This window comes from Anguilla anguilla, chromosome 2, assembly GCF_013347855.1.
Source record: "Anguilla anguilla isolate fAngAng1 chromosome 2, fAngAng1.pri, whole genome shotgun sequence".
NCBI lineage: Eukaryota > Metazoa > Chordata > Actinopteri > Anguilliformes > Anguillidae > Anguilla > Anguilla anguilla.
The window spans coordinates 30,200,301-30,216,862 of record NC_049202.1 but is presented as its reverse complement, the minus strand read 5'-3'; the positions used below and the strand labels follow the sequence as shown (position 1 = coordinate 30,216,862).

The 16,562-nt window shown below is 39.5% G+C and overlaps 1 protein-coding gene across 2 annotated transcripts in view; it reads right to left on the bottom strand.

Moving 5' to 3' along the window:
• zmp:0000001082 (integrin alpha-M) overlaps positions 1–13,671 on the bottom strand; it is a 147,175-nt gene extending 133,504 nt beyond the window's left edge. For both annotated transcript variants that reach the window (XM_035404225.1, XM_035404226.1), the window contains exon 1: positions 13,526–13,671. In XM_035404225.1, the coding sequence (XP_035260116.1) occupies positions 13,526–13,592 (67 nt within the window). In that variant the 5' untranslated portion in view covers positions 13,593–13,671. The remainder of the gene's footprint in view (positions 1–13,525) is intronic.
• Positions 13,672–16,562: the final 2,891 nt, after the last annotated feature.

Sequence of the window (16,562 nt, the reverse complement as noted above, 5' to 3'; positions counted from 1 at the left end):
CTGCATGCTTTTTTATGTCACTCAAACTGCTTGTGAACCGTGAATTCCAATATTCCAATTTTCAATATCATAAACAACACAGGATCTTCCACAGCAAAGACAGAATTTTCTGTTGAGGAAAATGTGCATGTGATGACGCCAGTAGCACCCCCACTGTATATATATTATCAGATGTTTACGGAGTTTAATTTCCATCCGTGACTGTACTGTGTCATGTAATCACGTTATATGTATGACATTAAAAATAAAATTATGTTCAGTTAGCTTTAATTTATGTTTCTCAGCAAAACGAATATGCTTAGCTAGCATATCAGCTTGCCAGTGAGCTAGGTAGGCTATCCGTGGTTAGCTCACGCATTAGCAATATGAACCACAGGGGAAGAACATTGACTACACTGATGGTCAATCAATCAGTGATGTGTAGGCTACTGGTGATTTGACAAGGCTAATTTTCGTATAACTGTCTGGTAGACCTGCTGTTAACCGAGCAAGTTATCGTCGTAGGTTTTCGCCACAGTCAGTTAATGAGCCAGTAACTGCTACTAGCTACTCCATCGCCGTTTGTGGTGTTCACTTGCTGGGTGACGCTAGCTGACCGATCGTTCGAAAATCACTTTCTACCAAATAAAAATTAACACTGTCAGCGGTGATTAACAAATCTACCAAGTATTTTAATAAATGATCTGCGTGTAAATATGACAACGCACTTTGTACAGCAAGTTTTCCACCGGGTGCATGAAGACAAAAATAATGTAGCCTACATTGAATTTCTAATTATTATTAGGCTATTATTTTTTTCTTGTAAATCATCAAAACCAATGGAGAAAAGCCAATATACGCAAGGAGCCCCCAGGACCGATTCTGAAAACCACTGCCTTAAATGCCTAGCTTGTCGGTCTCTTAAATGCTAAAAACATGTTCCTTTCTAAATGCCAAGATGGTTAATTTCGTTAAATTCTGTATGTGTGATTTCATCGTGTGTTGTATGTTATTCAGCAAATTAACCTTGAGACTCTTAATTCGCTTCGTGAAACTGAAAAAATGTTTATCCAAAATCGGGATTATAGTAGCTTTGTCACATGCGTCAAGCATGGCCCAGGTAGACATTTACGGTATGTACACGACTGACAAGCCATCAAACACGTCTGACAGATTGAATATTTGCCGGTTAAGGTTAGTTAGCTAGTCAAATGGCTTGGTAGCCGAAGTTGCGAACTGTTTTAGCATAGGCTACTGGACTACCAAATATAGCAAGCTGATTACGCTTTCTGCCAACTAATTATTTGGTTAAGTAGGCTAAAGGAAATAGTGAAAATGACTCGGCTACCGAAAAACTTAAGAGGAAGATTATTTTATGGTCGTCTAGTGCAGCTGTAAATAGCACACACCATAATGAAACCATTACGAAATGGGATGCCTGCATTTTCTGCCTTCGCACAGGTGGACCGTGGCCGGAGCCGCAATGTCAAGGCCAAGAGGCGCCACCGCCTACCCCAGTGACCATAGACTGTAGCCCCTACTGTAGCTTAGTCCTCCGCAGTAATCCGGTGCAAGCTGTACCTCATTGGTCCAGAACAAATATTGGCACTGTGCCCAAATGACACAAAAAATCATGAAATCGACCCATGGACAGTCATAAGACGAATAAAATACACCTATTATGACTATTTGTTCTTGTGAGAAAAAATTATTGACTTTGTATTTTGATCGCATTTGTACCGTAGACTTACATGGAAACCGGATATGAAAAGACCTATACTGGAGCCATCCGTAGTGGCGCTAGTGAGCAACCAGGAACTACAACACCAGGAAATGAGCTTCAAAAACGAAGTCTGGTTTTGGCCGCTTGGTCCTGACCGCCCGCTGGCACAACATGGTGTGCTATTGCGCTTTGCTTGCCTTGGGAATCCTATCGCTCATCGCTTGATTGCGGTAGACTGAAGCCACTAGAGGCGGGTCTCTCAGAAATACTCCACCTATCACTAAGCCTCCTGTGTTTTGTGTACTCACTAGAGCCCGCCCTCCCAACTTTGATGGGTGAAAGTGACGGTTTAATTTCAAGCCTTATTTCATGTCGCACACGTAGTGTCATTGAAATAAATAAATAATTGAATAAATAAATACATACATACATTTTGTGCCACATTTAATTATTTATGCTCACATTTCATTATGTATTTATTTATTTCATGATGTATTTAATTATTTATGCTCACATTTTATGATGTGTTTATTTATTTAATTTTGTCCAAAATATTCCTCCATAGTGATCATGTCAAACTTCACATAAATGCCCATTCTGCTGAACACATATTTTTTCTGTTTCAGCTACTCAATTTCATAATTTCTGGTCATTTCTTTGGTACTACTGTTATTTTCTGAGATGCAAAGATTGCTGGGAAATATGTCTGCGCATGCTCTTGTCCAATGTCAACTGTTCTACTTCTCACAACTATTATCTACTTTTACTTCTCGAATTCTCATGTAGCATCAGTCCTCTACCTAAGGAAAACTGCAAAGAGGACTCCTACCTACAGCTAAGCGTATCCAAATGCCTTATAAACGCAAAAAGTCGATCTCAGAATAAATAACAGAAAACGGAGCAGGACAGAAGGGTACACAAGTTGAGACCTCGGGAGATCTAATTGCAGGACCTTGCTTACAATTTTCTCAATGAAGGCTTGTTGGATGGCCGTCACATCAGTGAGTACATACACTGGGGGGATTTCTGTTGCATTTCTCATGGTGCCAGTCTCTTATACTTCCGCCACCCCAACGTTTCTCACAGCCATTGCTTTATACATCTAGCAAAGTGAAAATGCTAAACAGTACACATTCATCACATTGTAAAAATTCACACAAAGATAACCATTATCCACAATCATTTATTAAAGGGTTACTTTGCATTTTTACACCCAGGTCCGCTGCGCTACTCATCATGAATTATGTCATAAACTTCGCTCCTGCAAAACCTTGTTCTGCCTCCCAATCACACCAGTCTACACCGGGACCAGCTACGATGTATGCATGCTTGCATGTATGTATCTGTACGCATATACTTCTCATAGTCTACTTTCTCAGAACAAACACTTTGCAAAAAGAAATGATATCTGAAGATAAACACGTTTTCAATGTACAAAAATGCCAAGTTACTCACACATACTAAGCAATATAAGCCCATAACACTTGCAAAATCTAGGCCTGTCATTAAAAGTACTGATATCAAAATTAGGCCAAGTTACTATTAACAATATTGAACACAAATGAAACATTCTGTACCCAATGCTTTGTACCCAATGCAAAAGTTTGGAACCACCAGGACTCTTCCTAGAGCTGGCCGCCCAGCCAAACTGAGCGATCGGGGGAGAAAGGCCTTGGTCAGAGAGGTGTTCCCCTGTGGAGATGGGAGAACTTTCCAGAAGGACAACCATCTCCACAGCACTCCACCAATCAGGCCTTTATGGTAGAGTAGCCAGACGGAAGTCACTCCTCAGTAAAAGGCACATGACAGCCCACTTGGAACTTGCCAAGAAGCATCTAAAGGACTCTCAGACCATGAGAAACAAGATTGTCTGGTCTGATGAAACCAAGATTGAACTCTTTGGCCACAATGCCAAGCGTCCCATCTGGAGAAAACCAGGCACCGCTCATCACCTGGCCAATACCATCCCTACGATGAAGCATGGTGGTGGCAGCATCATGCTGTGGGGATGTTTTTCAGTGGCAGGGACTGGGAGGCTAGTCAGGATCGTGGGAAAGATGAACGGAGCAAAGTACAGAGGGGTCCTTGATGAAAACCTGCGCCAGAGCACTCAGGACCTCGGACTGGGGCGAAGGTTCAGCTTCCAACAGAAGAATGACCCTAAGCACACAGCCAAGACAATGCAGGAGTGGCTTCGGGGCAAGTCTGTGAATGTCCTTGAGTGGCCCAGCCAGAGCCCCGAACACTCTCGAACATCTCTGGAGAGACCTGAAAATAGCTGTGCAGCAACGCTCCCCATCCAACCTAACAGAGCTTGAGAGGATCTGCAGAGAAGAATGGGAGAAATACCCCAAATACAGGTGTGCCAAGCTTGTAGCGTCATACCCAAGAAGACTCGAGGCCAAATTTAGTAATTGGTGCCAAAGGTCCCTCAACAAAGTACTGAGTAAAGGGTCTGAATACTTTTTATTTTTAATAAATTTGCAAAAATTTCTAAGAACCTGTTTTCACTTTGTCACTATGGGGTATTGTGTGTAGATTTATGAGAATAAAAATGAATTTTTTAAGGCTGTAGTGTAACAAAATGTGAAAAGATGAAGGGGTCTGAACACTTTCCAAGGGCACTGTATACTTTAAAAATTTCCCACAATACTGAATGAGATATGTGATGTTTACTGAATAAAACAGTTTGAACTCAACGTAAAATATGAAATAAATTTTGGGTTGCTGAGTAATTGGGGGCTAAATCTCTAGGATTTGTAAGAGTGCTGCTTTTCAATAACTTTGAGCTGTAATAATACCAGGCTGTGGTTTGAAATACAGAAGCTTCCTATGTCACAAGAAACAACTGAAGATTGAATTGTTTTTTGGGTCTATTCCGGAGTTGTTCTTGAGTGCTTGAGAAAAATGTAAATTCCTTAAGATCAGGATGTATAGTACTATAGTATGGGGGTTAGGGTTAGGGTTAGGGTTAGAGAGAGCGGGCCCTCCAACAATGTGTTTGCCGGAGAACGGGCCCTTGCGAGTGATTCAGATTGCCACCTCGGAAGTACACCTGTGTTCAAAGAGGAACTCACGTTAAATTAAAAACGGTGCCATTTGCTATATATGCCTTCGAAAAGGCAGACCCAGCTCTGTCATGGTTTTCTTTTTGTTTTGGTAAAATAGTCTGTAGTAATCTATAACAAAATTATATGATTATTCTACATTAATTATAAAAACTACAAATAAACTATAAAAACTATTCGATTAAATGAATAATTTCTTATTTTCTTTAGTATTTTTGTCATATACAGATATGCAATGATGATCGCTGGGTAATATGTATGTTGCTGTCCAATGTCAAGTCTCTATTTGATCATGTGACGAGACGATATGATATAGCTAGTTTAGGCGCAAAATCTGAACGTCTAGACCTGGGGTGGGGAACCTCAGGGTTCGGCCCTCCAGGCCATTGGATCAGGCCCGTGAGGAAATTCCATGAATGCAATTTCATCAATAGGCTGCAGACAAAAAACAAAAAAATATTGCCGACGCTGTTCAGGCTACTTTCAGTTTCGAACATAGCCTACTGCAGCCAGCCAGTGGAACTGACAGTCCTGATTGGGCTATCAACACTAAATGTAAAGCTTGAGTTTAATTGTGATTGGTTGTTTTTTTTGAGAGCGCAAAGGTTGCTACGTTTGTAGGCTACATTACATTTTGTCCCCCTCTGTAAAATGGCTACTGCAAAGAAGAGAAAAGTTGATGCGGAATGTCGAGCTTTCCAAGAAAAATGGACAAACAGTTATTTTTTTGTTGAAGTGAAAGGCAAGCCTGTCTGCCTGGTTTGTGGGGATGTGATAGCTGTAATGAAAAAGGCCAATTTGGAGCATCATTACAGCACGAAACGTGAAACTCGAGGAGTTGCGAGGACAAATACAACTGGATAAAATCAAAGCTCTCTGGCGGGGTTTGGATGCACAACAAGCCACTTTCACGAGACCTCATTGTGAGGAAGACAACGTAACTCGGGCAAGTTATGTGGTGAGTGAGCTAATCGCCAAAAATCTGAGGCCTCATGCAGAGGAAGAGTTCGTAAAAGAGTGCATCTTCGCTACTGCAGAGTTAAAAAGTCAAATTGTTTCAGAGTGTTAGTTTGTCTCGAAGAACCGTGTCAGATCAAATTACTGACATTGCACAAGATATTGAAAAAATGCTGAAGGACTCAGCAAGTGACTTCGAATTTTTCTTTCTGGCTTGTGATGAAACAACGGACATTACCAGCACCCAACTGGCCATTTTCGTTCATGGGATTACCACCGACTTTGAAGTGCGAGAGGAACTTCTGTCTTTAGAGGCCATGCATGACACTACCAGAGGTGAGGATGTGTTTGAGAAAGTTGTTTCGGCGATGAACAAGCTTCAGCTACTATTTGACAAGTTAAGTGGCCTTACAACAGACAGAGCCCCAGCTATGGTTGGCTCGCAAAAAGGGTTAATTGCATTTATCAAAAAAGAAATGAATCGTCTCAGTCTTGATCCAACTGATTTAATTATATGCCATTGCATTATTCATCAAGAGAATCTGTATGCGCAGTCCCTGTGGTTCAACAACCTGATGTCAACAGTAGTGTCATGCATAAACTTTATCAAAAGCAGAGGGCTAAACAGCCGCCAGTTTAAGGAGCAACTGAAGGAACTTGAATTGTAGTACGGGGATCTGGTTTACTATTGTGAAGTTTGATGGCTGAGCCGAGGGAACATGCTCAAGAGGTTTTATGAATTGCGGGATGAGGTCAAACAATTCATGGAGACTAAGGGGAAACCTTTTGCGGAACTCAGCGATAGCAAGTGGCTGTGTGATTTAGCCTTCATGGTTGACATTACGCACTATCTATCTGAGCTCAACGTGAAACTGCAAGGCCCCAACCAGCTTCTCAGTTCTCTGCTTTCAAATGTGAAATCATACGTGAAATAACCTTTCGTTAGTCCTAAATAATCGTAACATTAGGCTATTGTTAGATATAAATTTCAAGACAAGTTATACATACATTATGGTAGGCTTACTAGGCTACAAGTTGGGTAAATTATGGTCGCTACCAGGTGGATAGCCAGCCTACAAATTATGGTTAGCTAGCTAATAGCCTAGTAGATGCTAGGTAGGCTATTGTTGGTAAAATATATATACGCCTAATGGTGTGTGTTTGTGTGTGTGTGTGCTTCATAACTAGTAACTAGCGTGAACTGGGGCCCGTCAAAACTACCTTACGCCACTGGTCAGTACACTTTAATCAACGGTATTTGCTTTAGATAACTTTGCTTCAGATAACTCTCTTTTGAAAAAGGACAAAAATTTGGTTAATAACTCTAGTAACGGCATTAAGCAACACGATGCCTGCTGGGTCAGCAATTGCTTTTAAGCCAGCATTTTAATTTCCACATTATTGAGGGAGCATCAGAGGGCTGAACACCTCCCGCTGGATGATATTTGGCTTACTCAGTTCTCGGACAACAATTGTATAAGATGGCGACTCTCGCAAATGTGCAAAATGAATGTTATTGTGTAGGCAGAGTGATTAGGAGGTGAACTGGGACTGGGTGTAGCAGGAGTAGTTATAACTTGTGCTATTAAAGTTACAATCTCGAAGATTTCCGTTTCGTTCTCTTTGGCGGTACCAATGGTGAGAAGCAGTAATTGCAGGTGTGTTTTTGGACCTCACTTCCCATAGATCCACCCGGATCCAACCAGTGTCGCTCGTGTGACGTCAGTCAGTTGGCACATGGGCCACGCCAACTATAACACTTACTATTTACTGAATAAAAAATGGTTGTTATAAAAGTAACAATATGTACATACTCATTCATTGTCTAACATTAGGCTAACTTAAACTGTCTTTACACTGCTGAGCCGAGTTAAAATGCTGTAGCAGACCTGGGGTAGAATTAGTGATGATCAATTTCCACAAACGTTCTTTATCCACCTTTTGCCTGGTATGTCTTTACACTGCAGAGAAGAATTCGCGGGATTCGCTGTGGTTCGTGCAATTATGTATCTCGTGCACAATAAACAGTCTTTTTGGTGAATGATTGTCGCGTGATATTTTTGAAACAACCACCTTGCAAAATGTTACCCTTGGTGTTTCTGGTTTTGCTAGCTAAACCGTTCGAGGATAAAGCTGAGCTGGGTGTTAAATTAGCAATCAGAACAAGAAGAACAAAACAAAAGCAAAGGAGATTTCATCAAAAAAGGGCATCAAGGCTGAAGGAACATATGAGGAAGCGTAATAAAATAATAACAACGCTAATCCATACTGCCGTATTCTTTTATTTAGTTTTCGCCGGCTTGACATCTTTACACAGAAATTAGACCCGGCTCTGCCCCACCTATACCCCGGCTTTATTTCGATCATTATTAACTTGATGGCAATGTAAATAACGGTAACGTTATGGCCAGTTCAGATCAATGATCCGCAACGACACAAAATAGTTTTAGAATGTTGCAGAGAAAATTGTAGTGGTGTGAACTGGTTAGTTGCAGAGCGTCTGAAGCCGTTGCCTGGGGTCTCAAAAGACCCACCTTGTCAAATCGCCAAGTGCAGTTTTAGAACGTTTACAATCAGACGTCTTGGAATTTTGCAAGTTGCATCCAGTCTCGTTGCGAATCATTGATCTGAACTGGCCTTTAGTTAGCTACACTGCACGTTGCAACTAGGTAGCATTGCATTCGAGAGACGGTTTGCGAGGTCGGTACCGGTCGGTAGCGTTAGCTAATGTTTTTTATAATTGTTAGCTGACATCAGATTGTGTTATTTACATTAGCTAGCTAGCTAACGCAACGTTACCTGATATGAGAGATGGATACTGTGCGCAACGTTGTCTAAACTAATGTTGCCTTTCTTGACATGGTCCGGTAGCTAGTGTTAGCTGTGCAAATAGCTATGTAATTTAGTAAGGTTACATTGTCATCAAATGTAATACGAAATCTACATCAACAAATAATATGACCTCTCATGTTACACAAAAACGTTTTAGGGTTTCATAACCCGCCCCCCCTTCTCTGTTATTGTAATGCTGGCAGACACCGGAAAAAACAGTACGCCGTTCACACACAAGTGAGTTGAAGAGCAAGCCTGTTGCGTTAGCTCTGCCTACCCTCTCTGGCGGAATGTCGCCACAGACACCCAGTTCTTTAATCATAAATAATAATAATAATAATAATATAAATTAATATAATAATACGCTTAATCACCATTGTTTTACCTAATTTGGCGATAGATAGTGACTTAACAGACATTAATTTTAATGAAAATCCTCAAGATTATTACTTTAATATGAAGTTTGTTAAAATATTATATTCCCATCAGAATAGGATTTCAGGTGTTTTACTGATATTGTAACTAAACTGTCCACATACTTTTGGCTATATAGTGTAAGTAAGCATGGCAACTGCCATTATTTCAGTATGTGAATAGCCTATGCATTAATTAATTTATTCCAGCAACCATTTCCAAAGGACATATTTATTACCAACAAATTTTATTTCAGATGTTACAGTAGAAAATAATTGTATTTCAGTGTGAACACTGAACATAAATACCTTGGATAATATTAAACAACTAATTTGTTCTTCACTGACACACCCCCAGCAGTGCCACTTTGACTCATAGCGAACCATGAAGTTACCAAAAAGGCTCAAGCACATCAAAATCCATGATGAAAATGGTAATTCAACCCCTGCGACAGCTCGCCACATGCACTGGCCAAAAAATAGAGCTCCCAGATTCTGATCTAGGAATATTTGTTCTTGTCTTGTAAAATGAATGATTCTCATTCACAAGAGCCATAGGACCATATTTACTAAGCCTCCTTGGCACTTTTATAGACACTAACAAGACAAATAGCTTTTTCCATATGTAGTAAGGTGTCACACTGGAGGTTTGCACTGGTAAAATGAGAGAAATGCGACATCCATAAAATTTCTGTGTTTGGGTTAATGCATATGTATTTTAGGGTGTTCTGATGTTAGACTGCAAAAATATTGGAGGAGATAATGTAAATTTATGCATATGACCTCCTACAGGTGATTTATCATGGCTGGTGGCCAGTGCGGCAAAGGTAACTGCATCTGTTTTTTAATGTCTGCAAAAAGCGGGTGTTAACTTCTTTCCAGCATAAGATCAACAAGGCCATTCATAAGAAGAGACATCAGAATGTTAGAGTAGGGGATAGTTGCCATAAATGTAATGGTTTTCGAATTTTGATAGCATCACATCAATGTGAGTGAGTTTGTTATTTTTGATTGCACTGGAAAATGTAGTCTGCAACATTAGCTAGCTAATTTAGCAAGGACAGCTACATTATGAAAAGTTAGACCTAAGCTAAATTCAACTAATCCGTCAAACAAAACACCCCAACTCCTCCTGACCCATCACTGTCACCCTCCTGTGGCAGCACTGATTATTTAATGGAGAGCAGTAAGTAAGCTAGACTGATGAGCATTAGACTCCACCATGACAGTTATTCCTGCAGGTTTATATACACAGGGGATTAATTTTACCCTGTTCCATTACACATTGCACATAGGGAAAAACTCAAAACATGCAATGGTTCCAAGCAAACTTAAGCATCACCTCACTTCCAGTCATCCCTCGCTTGTTAACCAGGGCTGAGAATATTCCATTGATTTGAAAGATCAAGCTCAAAAGTCAACATGCAAAGCCACTATGGGCCTCGTTCACCAATATCTTCCTAAGTTTTTTCTTATATTTGTTCTTGAGAAAGGTCCTAAGAAAAGTCTACGTCAGATTCATGGCGTGTTCTTAAACCGCAGAATTATTTGCACCCGTGTTTTTATAATGATGAATCTCATTGTCTTCTTAAGTTGAAAGCGCATGCTAGTTGTTCCTAATTAGCATAGGTAAACGCCTTGCCAATCCCCATAAAAGGGCATGAGACTGCAGGGCCGTGTGCACACAGAAATTGAAAAGAAAAGTTGAGACAGAAGTCAAGAATGCCCAAACGAAAATCTAAAGACGGTGGAGCACCGGACTCCAAACGTAAGAAAAACTTCAGTAGTTCTGAAGTGGAGGTACTGCTGCAGGAAGTGAACAGCAAACGACCTGTCATATTTAGTAGCGTCAGTAGTGGATATAAAATAACACACAAAAAAAGATGCATGGGATGCTATTACTCGTTCAGTGAATGCTGTATCCGGAGAAGGGCGCACAACTGATTAAGCAAAAAAAAAAAAAAAATGGTTTGATGTCAAATCTGAGGCGGCAAAAAAAAAAAATGTGGTGGGAGTGGGCACAAGGAATTGCGTGTTATGCATTCGAACGACAAAGCGCTTCTCGTCACATTAATACCGCTAATTAAATCAACCAGCAGTAAACTGCATCGCGAGAAATTAGCTGTTTCAACCCGTCGCTACACAAAACACTGCACAAAAAATTTATTGCCAGTCATTTCAGTGTCACTCCCCTCTGATGGTGTCACCCGGTGCGGTCCGCACCCCCCTAGTGACGCCTCTGAATGTGTTCTCTTCTTCAACATGTCCATGTGTTTAAAAAGTGCTTAGTTTGTATTCATAAATTTAAACATTTGCTTTTGCGATATAGACCAGACATTGCATAATTGAAACCACCCCAAAATAAAAGGTCACTACAATGGTTTGATTTTTATCATTTATTTACAGATGAACTCCCGCTGAGGCAACCACCCTCTAAGGCGGAACCTGGCACCTTAAAGCTAATGCACCTTAAAATAATGAAAATGGTTACCTAAGAAAAAATCCTAGATAAGAAAACATTGGTGAATGTCAGAATCTTTGTGAAAACTGCATAAGTGGGTTTCAAGAAGAAAATTATTTTTAAGAACGGTTGGTGAATGAGGCCCAATGTTCACAAGTAAAAGGCCCAAGGCTCACAAGCAAAAAAAGATCACGAAGGTTATCCTGCAGTACAATCAACAGATGTTTTACTGTCTGCTGATATTGAAAGCTTTGTTTATGGAAAAAATCACATCCAAGGAAAAATTTGCACTGCATAATATTCTATTTATTTTGGTTGCTGAGAAATTGGTGTGTACTAACATTTGTAAAATTTTGAAAAAATATTGGTAAAATTACTAGATTCAAATGTTGTCATTTACACAATTACAGTTCATGTGCAGCCTCTCTCATCATATTGATCAAATGGGAAGATAATATGGGCTGTGAATATATACATCTCATAAAACAACACGTTTTCAACTTACAAAAATGCCAAGTTACTCACACATACAAAGCACTGTCTATAACTCATTCATTCAAACTGGCAAAATCTACGCCTGCCATTAAACGTATTGATATCAAAATGATGCCAAGTTACTGTACTACAAACAATATGCTACCTTGCATATATTCCAAAGCAATGCTACCCAATGTTTCCTCAATTGTTTCAAGTCACTTGAAAAATAAGAAGAAGGAAAAAACGCAAAATCCCCTTAGTTTGGGGCTTTATTGTGTGGACATGTGAAGTTGTTTATGAATTCTGTCTGTGGAAATAGGGTCAGAATGTACAGAAATTAATGTTTTTAAGGGCTGAGAGTCTGTCGCTGTTATTTCTGTAGGAAACCCTGAAAAGTGCCAAAGTCTTGGTGCTGTATAGGTATGGGGCATGCCGCCCCGCCATGGCGTAACTTGGCGGGATGGCATACCTGCCATTCCAATAATTACACATATTTTTTATGTTTCTTCTTTAATGTTTTCTTCAAAAGGCTACTGTTCCATATGGACCTATTGAAAACCATTCCGAAATAACAGCTGGCTTCCAAACTGGAAGATTTTTTTGACATTGTTTTATTGTAAAGCCTCCTATTCTTTTCTAATATTTTTCAGCTTTAAAGTGATGACTATGGTGATATTTTACGGCAGATATGCAGAAACTATTTCTTGATTTCAAGAGCCTTATTTTAATAGTTTTTCATAATTAAAGTCTCCTCCGTTTTTAGTCTAAGGTACTATTAATGCAGTCTAAGTGTAATAATTCTGGTGTCTGTATTTTTGTCCATCTATGGGCATTGTGGTTAACCCGTACACATTTACATTTTCCATTACATACAAGGAAGCACTTCTCAGTATAAAAGATAAGCATGTGCACAAGTCTGAAAATATGCATAGAAAACATGTATAATTCATGCTTTGCAAAAAATACTTAGGCAGGTGCACACATCCAAATACAAGTTTGAGTATGGCCTGAGGTGAATGCAATTAATGTTGCAAAAAAATGTCTGAAAAAAGTATTAATTATTTTTTAATAACAATAAAATTAGCATATTTAACAATCTGAACCAGAGAAAGGTTGACTACCAACATTTTTGTTGCAATTTAAAAGCTTTCATTTAATCTTATATGCAATTAATTTTGTGCAATATAAATGTCTGTTGTCACTCTTTCAATGTAATAAACGGCTGATGGCACACTGAGGGTATTGCAAAAAATGTGTTTTTTAATGGCAAGCTTTCGGTACAAGACCTTCGTCGGGGCATTTGTTGTCACTCTTTTACCTTCTGTTGTTTTTTCACAAGAATAAAAAAATCACCCAGGTATTACAAAAATGCCTAAATTTAAATTCAGAATCTGCTTAACTCAGAAATCAATAGATTATTGCAATTTCCCAGTGAAATACCACTCGAAGCATGTGTCTTTTCGGCACATGAAAAGTTAGAAGTCTCACAGTGAGTCTTCAAAAGCACTGGAGAAAATCTATGCATACATAACATCTGAATATATTATGTGCATACAACAGGACTTGAAATTTAGATCCCTGACAAAAGAAGAGCAGTATATCTAACTTGTCCTACCTATGGCTGCTAGACTGATGCAGAGTGAGGCAAGTGGCAATGGAGACATCCTTTCCATTCCTGTCATCAGTTGATTGCTGTGAAATTATGTGCACAACCGTTTGCATGAAACTATTTTCAAGTCTTCCTGTTACATTTCCTGTACATATATCACATGTCCTTTAGATGAGGAAGTTCTGGGTGTGTGCTTTTTCTCCTTCTGTTTTTGCACTTGGTGTTTGCACTTCTAGTATGAGGTTGTGTGAAATGCAGAACATGAGAAAATTTCTGTTAAAGAAAATTATTATTAAAAAGATTTAACAATAATTTTTACAAGTTTCATGCCCAGTCTTTGGGAGGACGTCTGCTCATGAAGTAATACAGACTGGGTAAAGGGGGGTGGGGGTGAGTGGAGGACAGACTGAATTACACTCTTTCCAACTCTATGAACATTTTCAGCTCCTGACCTCTTCAAAATCAGTTAATACAAACAAAACATTCTATGTTTGAAAAATCTCTTTTGACTCGTGCATGAATTAACATTTATGGACCAGTTCAGTTAAAAATAACTTTGAACTGTAAGCCTTCCAAATGGTTGTTGGTCTACAAACAGATTTGCAGTCTTTAAAAATGCCTTTGCTAATAATTTGTGAACATAAATTTGTAATGTAATTGTAATTCTAATTTGTTTGCAGTCAAAGGCATTGTAGTGCAGTGTTTTCCTACCATAATCCAGTGAACACCCCATGTGTGCTGATTTCATACTGTAATAAAGCTGCTAATTTCACTTATTTTATTGATACCTGTCCCTGTAGAGCTAATTAGGCAGATAATACAAAAGGTGGCAGAGTACCGCAGTATGTATGCATATACAGTAGTTTGAGAAGCTGGTAAAGATGAAATTGTCTATCCATCCATTTTCTGAACAGCTTACTCCTTGACTGTCACCTGGGAATCGAACTTGGTACCATGCTACTAACAGCACACCCGTGCCACCCCAAGATGAAATTGAGTCAATTTTAAGTTATCTTAGTTTGACCATAAATTAGACTAATATGAAAAAGGATACAAAATTACAGCAAATGATCGATATGCATCTTGCATTACACGCGAACGATCAAATTTGTGTACCAAAAACAACAAGTATGATGTTATCCATCCTCGGCTGGCCAGTCTGTTATGATGTACCAAAACAATCGTCCCCATGGGGTTTCTCTCTCACTGTGTTTGACATTGGTTGCAGGTTTTCTTCGACAGGCTGCCAATGATAGATTTTCTTTCAAAGAAAGAGTTTATTTGGGAAATTGTGAGTACCATTTTAAAGTTGCGGTTAAATCAGATTTTTACATTGCGATTGGGACGACAGATCACTACAGAACACCCTGCTGATGGCATGAGAACAGTCCAACTGAGGAAATTTAATTGATGTGAAAAGTTCCCTTATGGAATGGAGGTTTTGCAATATAGCAAGCAAATGAGTTTGCCTATAAGAATGCCTATAATTTTTCAACTCTTTAGCCAATCAGGTTGAAATTTGGTATCATACATCTCTGTACAAGTTCCCCACAGGGGGTCCAAAGATCAAAATATATCTATAAAAACATGGCCGATGCCAGCCAATCTATTATCAGCATCCATTTTACAGGCTTAGCATTGGCTGATCATCATGAAACTTCATGCCACGTTGATGTCTTGACTTGATACTACCATGCAAATGTGGCATTAGTCAACCATTAGGAATGGTGTAGCAAATATTCAGGTTTATTTTCCACTATTTTGTGGAAAAAACATGTAACCTATTTGAACCGATTAGAATTTGTCAGTTACAATTTAACTTTACCCTCAATTGCATGCCATCCTTCGTGGAAATAAACATCCCTATCCCCAAAAAGTGTACTTTAACTTTCACCATCATCTTTGTCATTAGAATGAAGTATGGTATGAAGTGGCAGTCCTACTGATAGCGTGTATTTCTGAGGCATGTTCTGAAGTATTTATACGCAGCAGTGCAGTGTGCTCTGTGCTGCAAGTGTGTTTTCAGCATCTAGTACTTTTGGACACCCGTTGGTCTGGGGATGTTGTTCATCAAGGTTTGGGCAAGGGCCCTTAGTTCCAGTGAAGGCAAATCTTAATGCTACAGCACACAATCACATTATAGATGACTCTATGCTTCCCAAACAGTTTGGGGAAGGCCCTTTCCTGTTTCAGTATAACAATGACCCCAGGCACACAGTGAGGTCCATATTAAAATGGTTTTGTTGAGAATGGAACTGAAGAAATAGACTGGCCTGAGCAGAGCCCTGACCTCAACCCCATCCAACACCTTTGGGAACAATTGAAAAGCCAACTGCAAGCCAGGCCTAATCCCAAATCAGCGCCCAACCTCACTAATGCACTTTTGGCTGAATGGAAGTAAATCCCTGCAGCAATGCTCCAACATCTAGTATACGGCCTTCCCAGAAGAATGGAGGTTGTTATAACAGAAAAGGTTGAATCAACTCCATATTAATGCCCATAATTTTGGATGACATGTTGGATGTCAGGTGTTGATATACTTTTGGCTATATAGTGTAAATAAGCAGGGCAGGTGCCATTATTTCAGTATGTGAACAGCCTATGCATTAATGAGCGGCACGCATAAGTTCTGTCAGGAGACTAATTACAGCCAATTCCCCAGTCTAGGTTAGGGGCACAACACATATGGTTTAGGTGGGAATCCTCTCTCCCGTCCCCAGCACTGACCAGACCAACAAGGCAATGTTAAAAAAAGTATAAAATGCGCTGATCTCTGATACACACTCAGTTAAAGGCACTTGCAAATAACCCTTCAGCAGATCTAGCTTGGTTACATTACTTGCAGCACTGATCCTATCAATATAGTCTTCAATACGGGGAAGAGGAAAGGAATCAGGCTTGTTAACACTGTTTACCTTGTGATAATCAGTGCAAAATCTAAAAGAACCATACAATTGTGGAACAAATAAGCAGGGGGAGCTCAGTGTAGGATAACTTACAGTATGATCAAGTTAACCACATCACCATGCTGAGGTTCAGGATG